The sequence below is a fragment of the Eleutherodactylus coqui genome, chromosome 1 (genome assembly GCF_035609145.1).
Source record: "Eleutherodactylus coqui strain aEleCoq1 chromosome 1, aEleCoq1.hap1, whole genome shotgun sequence".
Lineage (NCBI taxonomy): Eukaryota > Metazoa > Chordata > Amphibia > Anura > Eleutherodactylidae > Eleutherodactylus > Eleutherodactylus coqui.
The window spans coordinates 174834950-174848565 of record NC_089837.1 but is presented as its reverse complement, the minus strand read 5'-3'; the positions used below and the strand labels follow the sequence as shown (position 1 = coordinate 174848565).

The following is a 13616-nucleotide window of genomic DNA, read 5'->3' as shown; positions in this document are numbered from 1 at the left end:
GTCTGTGCGGGGGAGCAGTGGTAAAATGTCATAAGGAGATAGAAATAACATCTATACATACATCAACAGTATTAGCTTAATATGGTTGATTTCCTCCAGAAACAGTGCCACACCTGTCCATGGTTTGTGGCTGATATTGCATCTTAGCTCAACTGAACTGAATGTGACTAAGCTGTCACCAGACGGACCACTAAATATAAAATATAACTTTTATTCAAATCTATTAAAGAATGGCGTATAATGTGATAAATCCTATATGTGACCGTAGTCACACACTAATTAAAAGTGTTTGAGGTGATTTAATTATATTTATACCTATTGATGGTGATATAAACTTATTTCTTACACCTCTCAAGTGGTACAAAACGAAGTATTGTTGCTATTGATATCAATATCCTATACAACATCCGAGTGTAATAAATTAGGATCAATATTCTAATCCCAAAACAATTGTATCATTCACATATAGCCCAAAAGCTATGAGCTCTTGTGACAATAAAAGAAGTCCATCCAAGAGCATATCCTATTAGATCCCACATAAGTTATTATAGGATCTTGGCCGAAGTAAATGTTGACAGTCTTAAGAGTAATATAGGCCAATATTATAGATTAGCTCCTCTGTGGCAGCTCTCAATATGTGGCGGCCACAGTAGTAAGTATTGATACTCAATGGATTACAAGCTAATGCTATGGATCAGATTCCACTATGGCAGCTCTTCATATAAAGCAAGCAAGTGGGGACAAATAATTTCCAAAATATCAATGATGGGTACTCCTGGTGTATTCAAGTTTTTTTATATATATACATGTAGCAATATGCAGACTTAGCTGATTAGGAATAATGTTACTTCCATAATTCAGGAGACAATGGATGTTAGTCCCCACACTTATAAGGTTACATAGCTTATATAAATCCCCAATGTTTATTAATAAATATACTGGCTAGTGTATCCCATATCATGAATACTATACTAATATATATATATATATATATATATATATATATATATATATATACACACGTTAGAACATCCGGGTGGACCTGGGATAAATCAGGTCTAATAGGGATGGATAGGCAACTAATACTTCTATATGATATTCATGATAGTTAGCCCGATTGACAATGTCACTTAGTGCTCTATCTCTGACTGGCATATGGCGTTTAATGATGATTCTGCCTACACTACCAGAGAATAGTTCAAAGGAGCCAGGTAAGATATAACCTGTTGACAAGCATGGCACTGTTTTGAAAAAGCAGCAATGGTTTTTAGCAATTGTTTTTAGCAATGGTTAGCAATTCTAATCCTATAAACACTTTCAATATGCCTAAAATTGGAAAATAAATTGCAGTATAATATTCTGTGCATCTCCCATGCAGGCAATCCACACCAGTCCCTGATCCAAAAGACAACAGTCCTGCTTACTAAATATATGGGATAACATGACATCCACGTGTTTACCTATAAAAAGGAGAAAATGATGGCCCATGTGCTCAATCCTTAGGGCTCAGTCAGATGAGCGTTTTTTTTGCGCCAATTAAAGGCAGCGCTTAGCCAATCAGAGGCAGCGCTCAGCCATTCATGAATAGCTGAGTGCTGCCTGTGATTGACTAAGCTCTGTGACCAATCACAGGCAGCGCTCAGCCAATCAGACCCAGCACTTTCTGGAGGCAGGGATTTTTAAATCCCCGGCAGGCCGAACGTGTTTCAGAGCAGTAGACAGCTAGAAGACACTTATATTTCAAGTCCTTCCGCGGAAATCCCTGCTGGGGTTGCCTGCATCCCATTGCTTTACATAGGGTGGCTGCAGTGCCGGCCCCATTGAGTCAATAGAAGAACATTATGTCTGCTGCCACAGCTGTGACAGCTGTGGCAGGGGATTCTTTAGTCCCAGTGGGGAGTCCCCTCATCACTGAACACTGTGACAGTGCTGTTACAGTGTTCAATAATGAGGGGACTCCCCTTGGGGAATCTTCACGCGCAGCATGGACCTTCCTTGTGCACGCATGTCATATCTTTTGCAGGTCTAAGTATTTTGTGACTGTAAAAAATAGACATGTGAAAACATCATAGCGAACCAATGGTTCTAATAGAGGAGCTTTTTTTATGCACATAGGCATGTGCAAAAAAATGCTCATCTGACTTTGCCCTAAGGCTGCGTTCCCACAGGGCGGATTTGCCACAGAAACTCTGTCCAGAATTTTGCTGTGGCAAGTCCGCTTGCAGCCGCTAATCCCGTAATTAGCCAGCCATGTGGACGATATTTGTCAATCTCGTCCACCTGGGACGGCCATTCCATCACAACAAAGCTGGCATTAGCTGGTGCTGCAGCGCGGATTCCCCGTCCGCAGCATGTCAATTTTATTTTTTTCCCGTTGCGGCTGCGCTCTCCTCTATAGGATAATAGGACAACGAAAAAGCATGCGGCCAAGCCGCTACAAAACCCGCAGCTAAATGCTGTGGGTTTTGAAACAGAGCTTTCCCAGCAGAAATCCTGCGTTTTTTCGCTGCGGCCAAACCGCGATATTTCAGGCGGGATTCCGCAGTCTGGGAGTCCAGCCTTATAATGGAAAGCACGTGAAAAAAAAGGGGGTAACCCAATTTCTTCTTTATTAATTAATAGATAGACAGCACAAATAAAGCATTTCGCAGACACACACCCTTATTCATGTCCTGTACTCCAAGAATAAAAGAATTTGTGGGTTCCCAATCTATAGCAAGAACTTATAGAGGTAATGTTAAGAATATCTGCTCAGGCTCAAATTTCTATTACTATGTGAAGCACTTTATGCATATTAGTGCTTAAATGAATGATAATAATATTCATTAGTTTACAATATTCACCACTTTAGTTTTTTTTTACCAATGTCTATATTTAGATAATTTTTCTTTATTTACTAAAAAAACTTTACTAAAGAAGTATTATTGTACTCTTCTCCAAGTCCCTCCATTTTTATTATGCATTTTATTCTATCGCCCCATTAAATTTTAATATGAGCATTATGCTATTACATTATTTTAATTACGATCCTTGATTATGTTATATTTTAGGTATTTACTATCTTTGTTTTTTAACACTGAGTACAATAAAAAATATATTTTTTCTTCTATTATACATTATTTATTTATTGTTTTACATGGATATCGGTAATAATTTGGTTTTAACACTGGTATTTATGCTTAATTTTAATTAGATATTAATTGTCCTCTAACCAGTTGCAGAAGTTTACAAATATTTCTACAGCAGACCCACTATTTTTAGTTTTTTTCATTATGATATTCCATTTTTCATTCAATTGATATATTAAAAATGTTTTTTTTATATATTAAATTTCCTTTTTAATCAGCAACCTATAGTACTTCATGAATGCTTTGAGTTTATTGCATCTATTTGCGTTATTTAAAGGGAAAAATCTATTTATTTTATTATTGTTCTTAATTATTGTTTTTATTTTCTGTCTCTTCATTTTTTTAATTATTATTCCCCCTACCCTCTACTAGCCATTTGTTTTATTAGTAATCTTTCCAGCCATTTCTGAAAAAGGAGCTGCTTGCTATCAGTTTATTAATAAAGAAGAAATTGGGTTTAAAAGTAGAGATGAGTGAACACTTGCTACTCGTTCGAATATGAGGCTACTCGAGATGCTCAGTACTCACACGGTACTCGAGAAAATTTCATTTCCCTTCCCTGCATATTTAGCGCCATTTTTAAGCCAATAAACATGTGGGGAAGTAATTACCACTTCCTGCTGTGATGTGCCAGCCCTCTACCCGCCAACAGCAGTGAGTGGCTGGCGGGATCAGGTGACCGCCGACTACTTAAACCGGTCCCGCCCGCGGCTCACCTCAGACGCATGCTGGCAGAGGTTAGGGAAAGTGCTGATGCTGATATAGGGAAAGTGTTAGAGTAGGATCCTGTATTCAAGAACCTCAATGATCATTCTTAGGGCTACTCCTCATTGTGTGCATTACAGTTGTAGCTGGCTGGGAGCAGTAGTGCACCCTTTTTTTTTAAAGCATCTAGGCCTGTGCAGAGCATTACAGCTATAGCATTCTCAGTGTGCAGTGCATTAGGCAGAGGTCTCATTGCTAAACAAAGTACTCTAATATTTCCTGGGCCATTGCAAACCATTTCAGTTATACCGTTCTATGTCTGCAGTGCATTAGGCAGAGGTTAGGGAAAGTGCTACTGCTGATATAGGGAAAGTGTTAGAGTAGGATCCTCTCTTCAAGAACCCCAATGGTCCTTCTTAGAGCTACTCCTCATTGTGTGCATTACAGTTGTGGATGGCTGGGAGCAGTAGTGTACCTTTTTTTTTTTTAAAGCATCTAGGCCTGTCAGGTCATTACAGCTAAACCATTCTCAGTGTGCAGTGCATTAGGCAGAGATCTCATCGCTAAACAGTAATATAATATTTCCTGTGACACTGCAAACCATTTCACTTATACCGTTCTATGTCTGCAGTGCACTAAGCAGAGGTCTCATTGCTAAACAGTACTCTAATATTTCCTGGGACACTGCAAACCATTTCAGCTCTGCCACTGTGCAGTGCATCTCACAATACCCTTTCCTTGGGTGCGGTGAAGGCCATTCACCACCTTCGGGTCACACCACTGCCTCTTCCCCTGTGTCACAACCTGCCACACAGATCCAATCCCCCTCACAGGATGCAGACACGAGCGCCTCCCGGCCTGCACCTACGCCCTCACCTCCAAGGTCCTCCACTCCATCCAGCAATGTCTCTCAGCGCAGCGTTCAGCTGTTGCTAACACAAGCGTTGGAGCGAAAGCGGAAATACGCCACCACCCACCCGCATGCACAAGCTTTAAACGTGCACATTGCCAAATTAATCAGCCTGGAGATGCTGCCGTACAGGCTTGTGGTAATGGAGGCTTTCAAAAACATGATGGTGGCGGCGATCCCGCACTACTTTGTCCCCAGTCACTGCCGTCCCCGCACTACACCAGCATGTCTCCCACAACATAAACCGTGCCGTCACCAATGTGGTTACTAGGAAGCTCCACTTAACTACGGACACGTGGACAAGTACTGGCAGGCAGGGCCACTATATCTCCCTGACGGCACATTGGGTGAACTTGGTGGAGGCTGAGACCGAGTCAGAGCCAGGGACCGCTCACGTCCTACCCACACCCAGAATAGCAGGCCCTACATCGGTGCTGGTATCTGCAGCATTTTATGCCACTTCCTCCAAACCCCTCCCCCCCTCCTCCTCCACCACCTCTACCTCTCAATTAAGAAGTGTGAGCAAGTCGCCAGCAGTCGGTAGCGCGCGGCAGCACAGTGGTGGGCAAGCGTCAGCAAGCCATGCTGAAACTAATCAGCTTAGGTGACAAGAGGCACTTGGCCCCCGAGCTGTTACAGGGTCTGACAGACCAACCTCTGGCTTTCGCCGCTGAGCCTCCAACCGGGCATGGTCATGTGTGACAACGACCATAACCTGGTGGTGGCTCTGCAGCTTGGCAGCCTCACACACGTGCCATGCCTGGCCCACGTCTTCAATCTGGTGATTCAGCGGTTTCTGAAAAAGTACACACACTTGTCTGACCTGCTCGGCAAGGTGTGCCGCGTCTGCGCACATTTCCGCAGGTCCACCACTAATGCTGCCACCCACAGGACACTGCAATGTCGGTTTCAGCTGTCAGAGCACCGACTGCTGTGCGACGTTCTCACGCACTGAAATTCTACGCTGCACATGTTGTCCAGGCTGTATAAGCAGCGTAGAGCAATAGTGGAATACCAGCTGCAACATGGGGTGGCGAAGTGGTAGTCAGCCTCCACAATTCTTCACTGAGGAGTGGGCAAGGATGGCAGATATCTGTCAGGCCCTCAGAAATTTTGAGTAGTCTACCCAAATGGTGAGTGGCGATGCGGCCATTATAAGCGTTACCATCCTCCTGCTTTGCCTGCTGAGAGGTTTGCTGCAAAGCATAAAGGCCAATGCTTTGCGGTTACAACAGGAGACAGGGAATGACCATATGTTGCTTGATAGCCAGACCACCCTCACGTCTATATCTCAGCGCATTTTGGAGGAGGAGGGGGAGGGGAAGGATGAGGAAGGGGAAGAGACTGCTGGCCACACTGCAGAGGGTACCAATGCTGCTTGCCTCTAATCTGTTTAGCGTGTATGGGCTGAAGAGGAGGATCCTGAAAGTCATCCTGAAAGTTATCCTCCTAGTGAGGACAGCGATGTGTTGTGTACTGGAACCCTGGCACACATGGCTGACTTCATGTTAGGCTGCCTTTCCCATGACCCTCACGTTAGATGCATTCTGGCCAACACAGATTACTGAGTGTACACCCTTCTAGACCCACAGTATAAGGAGAACCTTTCCATTCTCATTCCTGAAGAGGAAAGGGGTACGTGAGTGATGCAATACCACAGGGCTCTAGTGGATAAAGTGATGCTAAAGTTCCCATCTGACAACGCTAGTGGCAGAAGATGCAGTTCAGAGGGTCAACTAGCACAGGAGGCACAGAGATCAGGCAGCATGTCCAGCGCAGGCAGGGGAACACTCTCCAAGGTCTTTGGCAGTTTTATGGCTCCCCAGCAAGACTGTATCACCACTCCCTAGTCAAGGCTAAGTCAAAGAGAGCAATGTAAAAAGATTGTAAGGGAGTCCATAGCCAACCATACCACTGTCCTCCTTGATGCCTCTGCTCCATATAACTATTGGGTGTCAAAGCTGGACACGTGCCACGAACCTGCGCTGTACGCCCTGGAAGTGCTGGCCTGCCCTGCCACTAGCATCCTGTCAAAAAGGGTGTTTAGTGCAGCTGGGGGGATCATTACGGATAAGTGTACCCGCCTGTCAACTGCTAGCGCCGACATGCTTACACTCATAAAGATGAACAAAGGCTGGATTTCCCCAGACTTCTCTTCTCCACCGGTGGAAAGCAGCGGATCCTAAAGATTCTTTTAGTTGCAACAGAAGAAATATGCATCCTCTCTCTAACCCCAAAAAAGGGGAGAAGTAGCTTGGGCTATCCCTTTCGGATCATGCTCCTCCTCCTCCTAAAACAGCATGTCATCATGCTGAACTCTTGCTACAGAAATGTTTCAGGGGTCCGCCTATACACTTGCTACTGAAAGGTTTGAGGGGTTCGCTTATACTCTTGCAACAGAAAAGTTTCAGGGGTTCGCCTATACTCTTGCTACAGAAATGTTTCAGGCGTCCGCCTCTACACTTGCTACTGAAAGATTTTAGGCGTCCGCCTATGCTCTTGCTACTGAAAGGTTTTAGAGGTCCGCCTATACTGTGGGTGCAAAAAGGTTTCCTATAGCGGTGTTCAGCTGTCTGGCACAAAAACACTGATTGACTTGGGCAGAAGTGTGGACTGAGGTCCTGGGCGCGGTGAAACTCTGTCATGTGTGGGCACTCTGATTTCTTCATATGTAGTACTATCTTTGAGTTTCATGAGCTCGCCTATGTTGTGGGTGCACAAAGACTTCCCATTGCGGTGTTCAGCTATCTGGCACAAATACACTGACTGACTTGGGTAGGATGCAGATGGCTTTCCCATTGCAGTGTTTTAGCTATCTGGTACAAATACACTGAATGACTAGGGCAGAACTGTGGGCCAAGGTGCTTGGTGGGGTGAAACTCTGCCATGTGTGGGCACTCTGATTTCTTCTTATTTAATACTGTCCCTGGGTTGCAGGGGCTCGCCTATGCTGTGGGTGCACAAAGATTTCCCATTGTGGTGTATTAGCAATCTGGCACAAATACACTGAATAACTTGGGTAGGGAGCAGAAGGCTTTCCCATTGCGGTGTTCAGCTATCTGACGCATACAAAGAATGAATTGGGCAGAAGTGTGGGCAGAGGTCGAGGTCCTTGGTGGGGTAAAACTCTGCCATGTGTGGGCACTCTCATTTCTTCATATTTAATACTGTCCCTGGGTTGCAGGGGCTCACCTTGACTGTGGGTGCCTATGCTTGGGTAGGGCGCAGAAGGCTTCCCCCATAGCTGCGTTCTGCTATCTGACACCTACACAGAATGAATAGTGTGGGGACTCATGGATTTCCCATAGCTATGTAACTCACAGCAACTTGGGTCACACAAGGTGGAGGCTAGGACCGAGCCGGACCCTGGGCCCGCTCACGTGCTTCCCACACAGAGTATTGCGAGTCCTACCTCGGTCACGGTTTCTCGGGCTTATTATACCACCTCCTCCTCCTGCTTGAGGTCTGGGAATCAGCGCTGGTCAACATGTATTATCTTTCGTGCTACAAATTACCACAGTTATCCGAGATACTGGATTGGAGCATTCACAGGAAGCGTAACGGATTTCATGAGACTTTCACAGGGTCACTGTATACCTGTGGTGGCTACTTTTGCAACACTTCCTGCTTCAAACCAATCTTTGGTGTTAGTATGCACTGCTGCATTGTGGAAATGTGTAAAAGTGCTGGCACCTGAGTCCCCTTTATGCCCCACGTTTGCGGCTCCTGACAATTTTTTGTGATGTAGGTGGCACGGGATTGGAATTATGATCAGACGTCAATTTATCATCAATTTTCATCAGCATTGTGGGCTGTTGCCCACACTTTCAAAGAGGGTCACTGCCTGGCACTGCCAACCCTCTCCAGTGTATGTCTCCGGTTCCTCCTCTTACAGACGCACTTATAAATCGACATAAAGGTGGTGTGGCTATCAAGCGAGAGTGTGGCATGAGGGCAGCTGAACGCTGTGCAGGGAAAATTTTGTGTGCGCTGTGGACGCAGGCTCCTGTGGAGGGTTGGACAGCAATGCCAGCATGTAACATAGGAGAAGGGGCAACGATGTCACCCGCAGGCGGTGATTGTCCTTCGTTGCAGCTAGTGTGGTGCTTAGCTAAGATGTGCCAGCGTGTGTACCTTGCTGCTTAGGGTCTGTCCCAAGTAAATTGTTAGGGGGGTGACCGCCAGGCTCTTGCCCCCAATTTGACTTAATAGTGGGACCTGTGAGCCTCAGATGCACCCATGCATACTGCCCCTGCCATTCCCTATCCGTTTCTGTGGTGTTTCCTTGACTTTCTGATGTTTTCAGGTGTTTCACACAACCTTCCCCATGTGGAGCATCGATCAGCTTGAAAAATGATCGAGTCCCCCATTGACTTCAATGGGGTTCATTACTCGAAACGAGCTCTTGAGCATTACGAAAAGTTCTACTCAAGTAACGAGCACGCGGGCATTTTGGTGCTCGTTCATCTCTATTTAAGAGAAAGGAATCCAACAATTCTTCTTTCCTGCGTGTACAGGACATTAATATTTCTGAAGAAGGGGCTGTGTCCATGAAATGCATTATTTGTGCTGGCTATCAATAAATTAATAAATTTATGCGCATTATGTTACAAGGGTTGTGCATATGGTCCATCATTTTCTCCTTTTTACAATTAAGCATTTACATGCCCTGCTATCTATGGTTAACTATATCTCCACCCTACTAACTATATTATGAAAACTATTCTATCAGGATCACATCCTTAATAGGAGTTGCTCCACTCTTCTATTGGATGATGTCCTCATGACATCATATGATCATGGTGATCAATCACCAATGTGGGATGTGATATCTTGACTGTTTTCTAGGCAGACCACTGGTGAGCACAGGAATCACCTAACATTACTTGAACATAGCATCATGACATATAGCTGGTAAACAACAGGGACTAACAACCATTGGTTATAAGCTATGCAAATACAGCACAGATAAGTACTTGTAAAAAGGCAAGTATATAACAATTTGTCTTGTACTCTGTGAAGTGCAGAATGTTCTTCATTCCAACACTTGGTGGACGTTTAAGCTCACTGATGCTTCCAAAATAAAAATTATTGATTTGTTTCTAAATTTGTTAAACCAGATATACTTATACTTCAAGCTAAACACAGCCATATACATTAATGATGTTGGTAGACGTTGACTAACCTTATACCAATACATTTTCAGACTTTGTACCAAAAATATTAGAAAATAAAAAAGTGAATTGTAAAATGTGGAAGGAAACCAGAGTACCTAGAGGTAGCTAGCAAGAGTGTATGCTCTTCAGTTACATTACTGAAATAATATGTAGATTACTTTTTATAAGCATCTTGACAACTGGTTAAAATAATCATCCTAGACTACTGTTACTTACCTGAAAGACCACACACCTGTTCTGTAGTATTCCAAAGTCCGGCACATTCATCTTCAGACATTCTGCATCTCTCTTTAAGGTCAAAACAATTTGTAGCTTGTGATCTTGGTAAGTTTAAAATTATTAGCCAGACAGCTAAAACACAAACAAGGCAATCAGTGAACAGAAATATACTATAAAGTGCAGTTATTGACACACAGCAGTAACATATCTCAGTATTTCCCAATTGGAATCTTTTTGTTTGTACTTCAAGTTGTGGTCACAAAGCAGAATTGTTTTGTGCAGATTTCAATCAGGCTGACTCCTGGGACAGATTTACTGAATGCACATGACAATAGAAAATTTATACTATAAGGCGAAGACATGTAAACTCTTCATCATATCACACCTACATAAGAAACAAAAGAACCTTTGCTTGCCATATCATCTCATTTAAAATCCCCACCTGCTAAAAGTGCTGCATCAGCCAATCATAGGCAGCGCTCAGCCATTCATTGAATGACAGCTGAGCACTGCCTGTGATTGGTTATAGCTCTCAGCCAACCACAGGCAGTGCTTGGCCATTCATTGAATTCAGTAGCAGCGGCCCCATTGAGAGCAATCCTGCACAGAGCTTCATTCATGCATGTTTTGCAACGTGCGTGGACATGTGGATTTGTGCGCACCTACACACGTGCAAATGCAGGCTCATGTGAACAAGGCCTTAGACAGTGGAAGCTAAGAAAAGAAAGTCTTAAAATGTGCTAGATTCATCACTGAGACCCATTCTGGATTGTAAATCTGTTGAATTTTAAGACTGTCTAGTCTAAATTTATAACACCTAATAGTTGGCTTGGTTTATGCCCCAAATTGGCCAATATTTTGGTGTAATTTGCTGCAAATTTTAGAACAATGTTCACCTATTTTTACATAGCCATGCCTTTTTTTATTAGAAAGTTTCTAAAAACGCATAGTAAATGTGGCTTGAAAGTGGTAGGACGGTTTTCTGTTGCAATTTTGAGCCAGAAAACGTTTGTGTTTTGAATAGAAAATCTGCTCCATAGTGTTTTAAAAGACACACCCGGACACTTTTTCTAATACTGTCTTAAACTAAGACAACACAAACTAAGACAGACAGTCTTAAAATGTGCCAGAATCATCATAGAATCTGTCAAATTGTATAGTCAAAGTTTATACCTCTTATTAGCTGGCTTAGTTTACGCTAAACATTTGGCACAATTTTCTGCAATTAGCGTTATTTTGGCACAATTTAGGCCATGCATCTTTTTCACAGGAATCAAAAAAGTGTCTAAAATTGCAGAATGAATGTGGTGCAAAGCATGTGAAACCATTTGCTGGCAAATCTGCACCAGAAAACTGTGTTTTGGATAGTAATACTGTTCCAGCATGTCTTTCAAAAATGGACTCATCCAGTCCATTACTTCATAAACTTCCCATAGTTTAGTTTCCTTTAGGTAAATAAATAGTGATCTACTGTAGAATGAAGGGGATAAAAATGCTAAAATAAACAAGTGAGCATACAATCAAGTCAGATTTTCTAAAACTCTTAGGTAAGAATCTGAAAACATTCTCCTATTGTGTGCTAATGTAAAAGGTAACCTAAACTGTCATTGGATTACAATGTGCCTTGCATTAGGGGTCTGTTAAATAAAATTAAAAATAGTCGTTGAAGAGCATAAATTATACAGAACAGTATCTTGTTTTGTCTATGCAACCATTTCCAGTTAAATATCTTGTATAGCTACCGAGAATCAATCTTTTATACTTCAAATGTCAAACAAATCTACACGTATTTCCAGTAAATGCTCTTTTTGAGTGAGAGTTAATGCCAGGCTTATCAATTGCCCCCAACAAAGATAATGCACTAGCACAGTGTGATCCTAGCCTACACTAGGTGCTAATTGTAACCAAACAGGTATAGCCATTTTCTCTGACAAGAACTGTATTTACATAAATTGAGGCTTTCTTCTTTGATATACTGATTACTGTGATTATATAATGTTATTGCTGTTCTTCTGGGTTGAAAAAAATGCATTTCAACAATTACATAAACAACCACACGCTCACGGTGTCACTTTATATTACTGAGTGCTTTACATAAGTGTATGTTTATATTGCAACTTCAAGCATATTGAATATTTATGCAATACTTATAATGATAATTTCATACACATCTAAAAAGGTAAAGAAAATACGACTTGAATTCTTGTTGCACATTATCACTAGTAATCATAACTTTTGCTTTGAAAATATAATGCATACAGTTTACTCTCAGTGAACAGAAAGTGTTGTAGGTAAAAATATATTGTAGCTAGTAATTATCTCTAACGGTCAATAACTGAGTCAACATGAATAGTTGTTATGCTACGTAATTATGTCTTTTTCTTTAAAGGGTTATACATGGTCTTACAGTCGCTGTCTCTTTAAGAATGAATTTACATTATTCGCCGTTGTTTATATTAATTCTAGGACTGTATTTGCAGAGCTTAAAATATCGCTGAGAGATGGTGTAAATATATTTGTTCAATAGTGCTTTATCAGCTGGAGAATAATAGCAGGCAATGCACTGAGCGGCTGAAAGAACACCTGTTCAGGTATATTCTTCTGTTTTCATAAGCTACTAAAATAAATAGGCGTTTAGACATGTGATGTGATATCTAAAAAAAAGAGCAATAAGAAACACATGTGTTGCTTTAAATGTTGCTTGCTTAATAAAAGTAATCTCCAAGCCTACTCCATATAGCCAATGCCCATATATGCTGGTTGCTTACCTGCTTGATGTACATGTCAATTAAAGAGTGGAAAAAACAATTAAAAGTAACCATAGTCTAAGCATCATAAAACTGGTAATATCATTTATACATACAAAAACTGTTAAACAATTGACATGTTTTAAAATGCTGCATACTACATTAATGTAAAATGTTTATGGCGTTGGTTACCTGCGAACCAGATGTACTTCATTGCAGTAAAGAGGGAATCCAGTGTTACTGGTGGAGTGCATGTGTCTAATGAGCTCAAGCAAATAACCATCAGCTAGGATTTCAGCACTACTATTAGAGAACAGCTCCAACCCACAAGTCCTTGAGCTATTTGTCTGTCATTAGTAGTTTGTCATGTATGTCTAGTATTCCAATCTTAGATAAGTAAGGACGATTTCTATTTGGATAGGTTTGTACATTACAACTGACAGATAGATGAGGGAGAAGCTATGGATGTTTCACAGGGGTTTAGAATAAACAATTTAATATATAAATGAACCCATAGATGATTTTCCAAATGAAGTCATTCTAAAAAAAAATATTGTGAAAACTATCAAAACTTTAGGTAGATGGAGCAACAAGTTATTCAGCATCATATTAATACATGTGGCATGATAATAATGATTCATTTTTGAGGGCCGGTTATTGCTGACCATCTGAATGATGTGATGTTAACTGCAAAAGGATTATAGAGGTGATAGCTTTATTGACCAGATAA

At 41.8% G+C, this 13616-nt stretch overlaps 1 protein-coding gene across 1 annotated transcript in view; it reads right to left on the bottom strand.

Moving 5' to 3' along the window:
• Positions 1 to 13169, bottom strand: part of GFRAL (GDNF family receptor alpha like) — a 68436-nt gene extending 55267 nt beyond the window's left edge. Inside the window, exons 1-2 of the mRNA XM_066609272.1 lie at positions 13079 to 13169; positions 10137 to 10271 (exon numbers count right to left, since the gene is read on the bottom strand). Of these exons, the coding sequence (XP_066465369.1) occupies positions 10137 to 10271; positions 13079 to 13169 (226 nt within the window). The remainder of the gene's footprint in view (positions 1 to 10136; positions 10272 to 13078) is intronic.
• Positions 13170 to 13616: the final 447 nt, after the last annotated feature.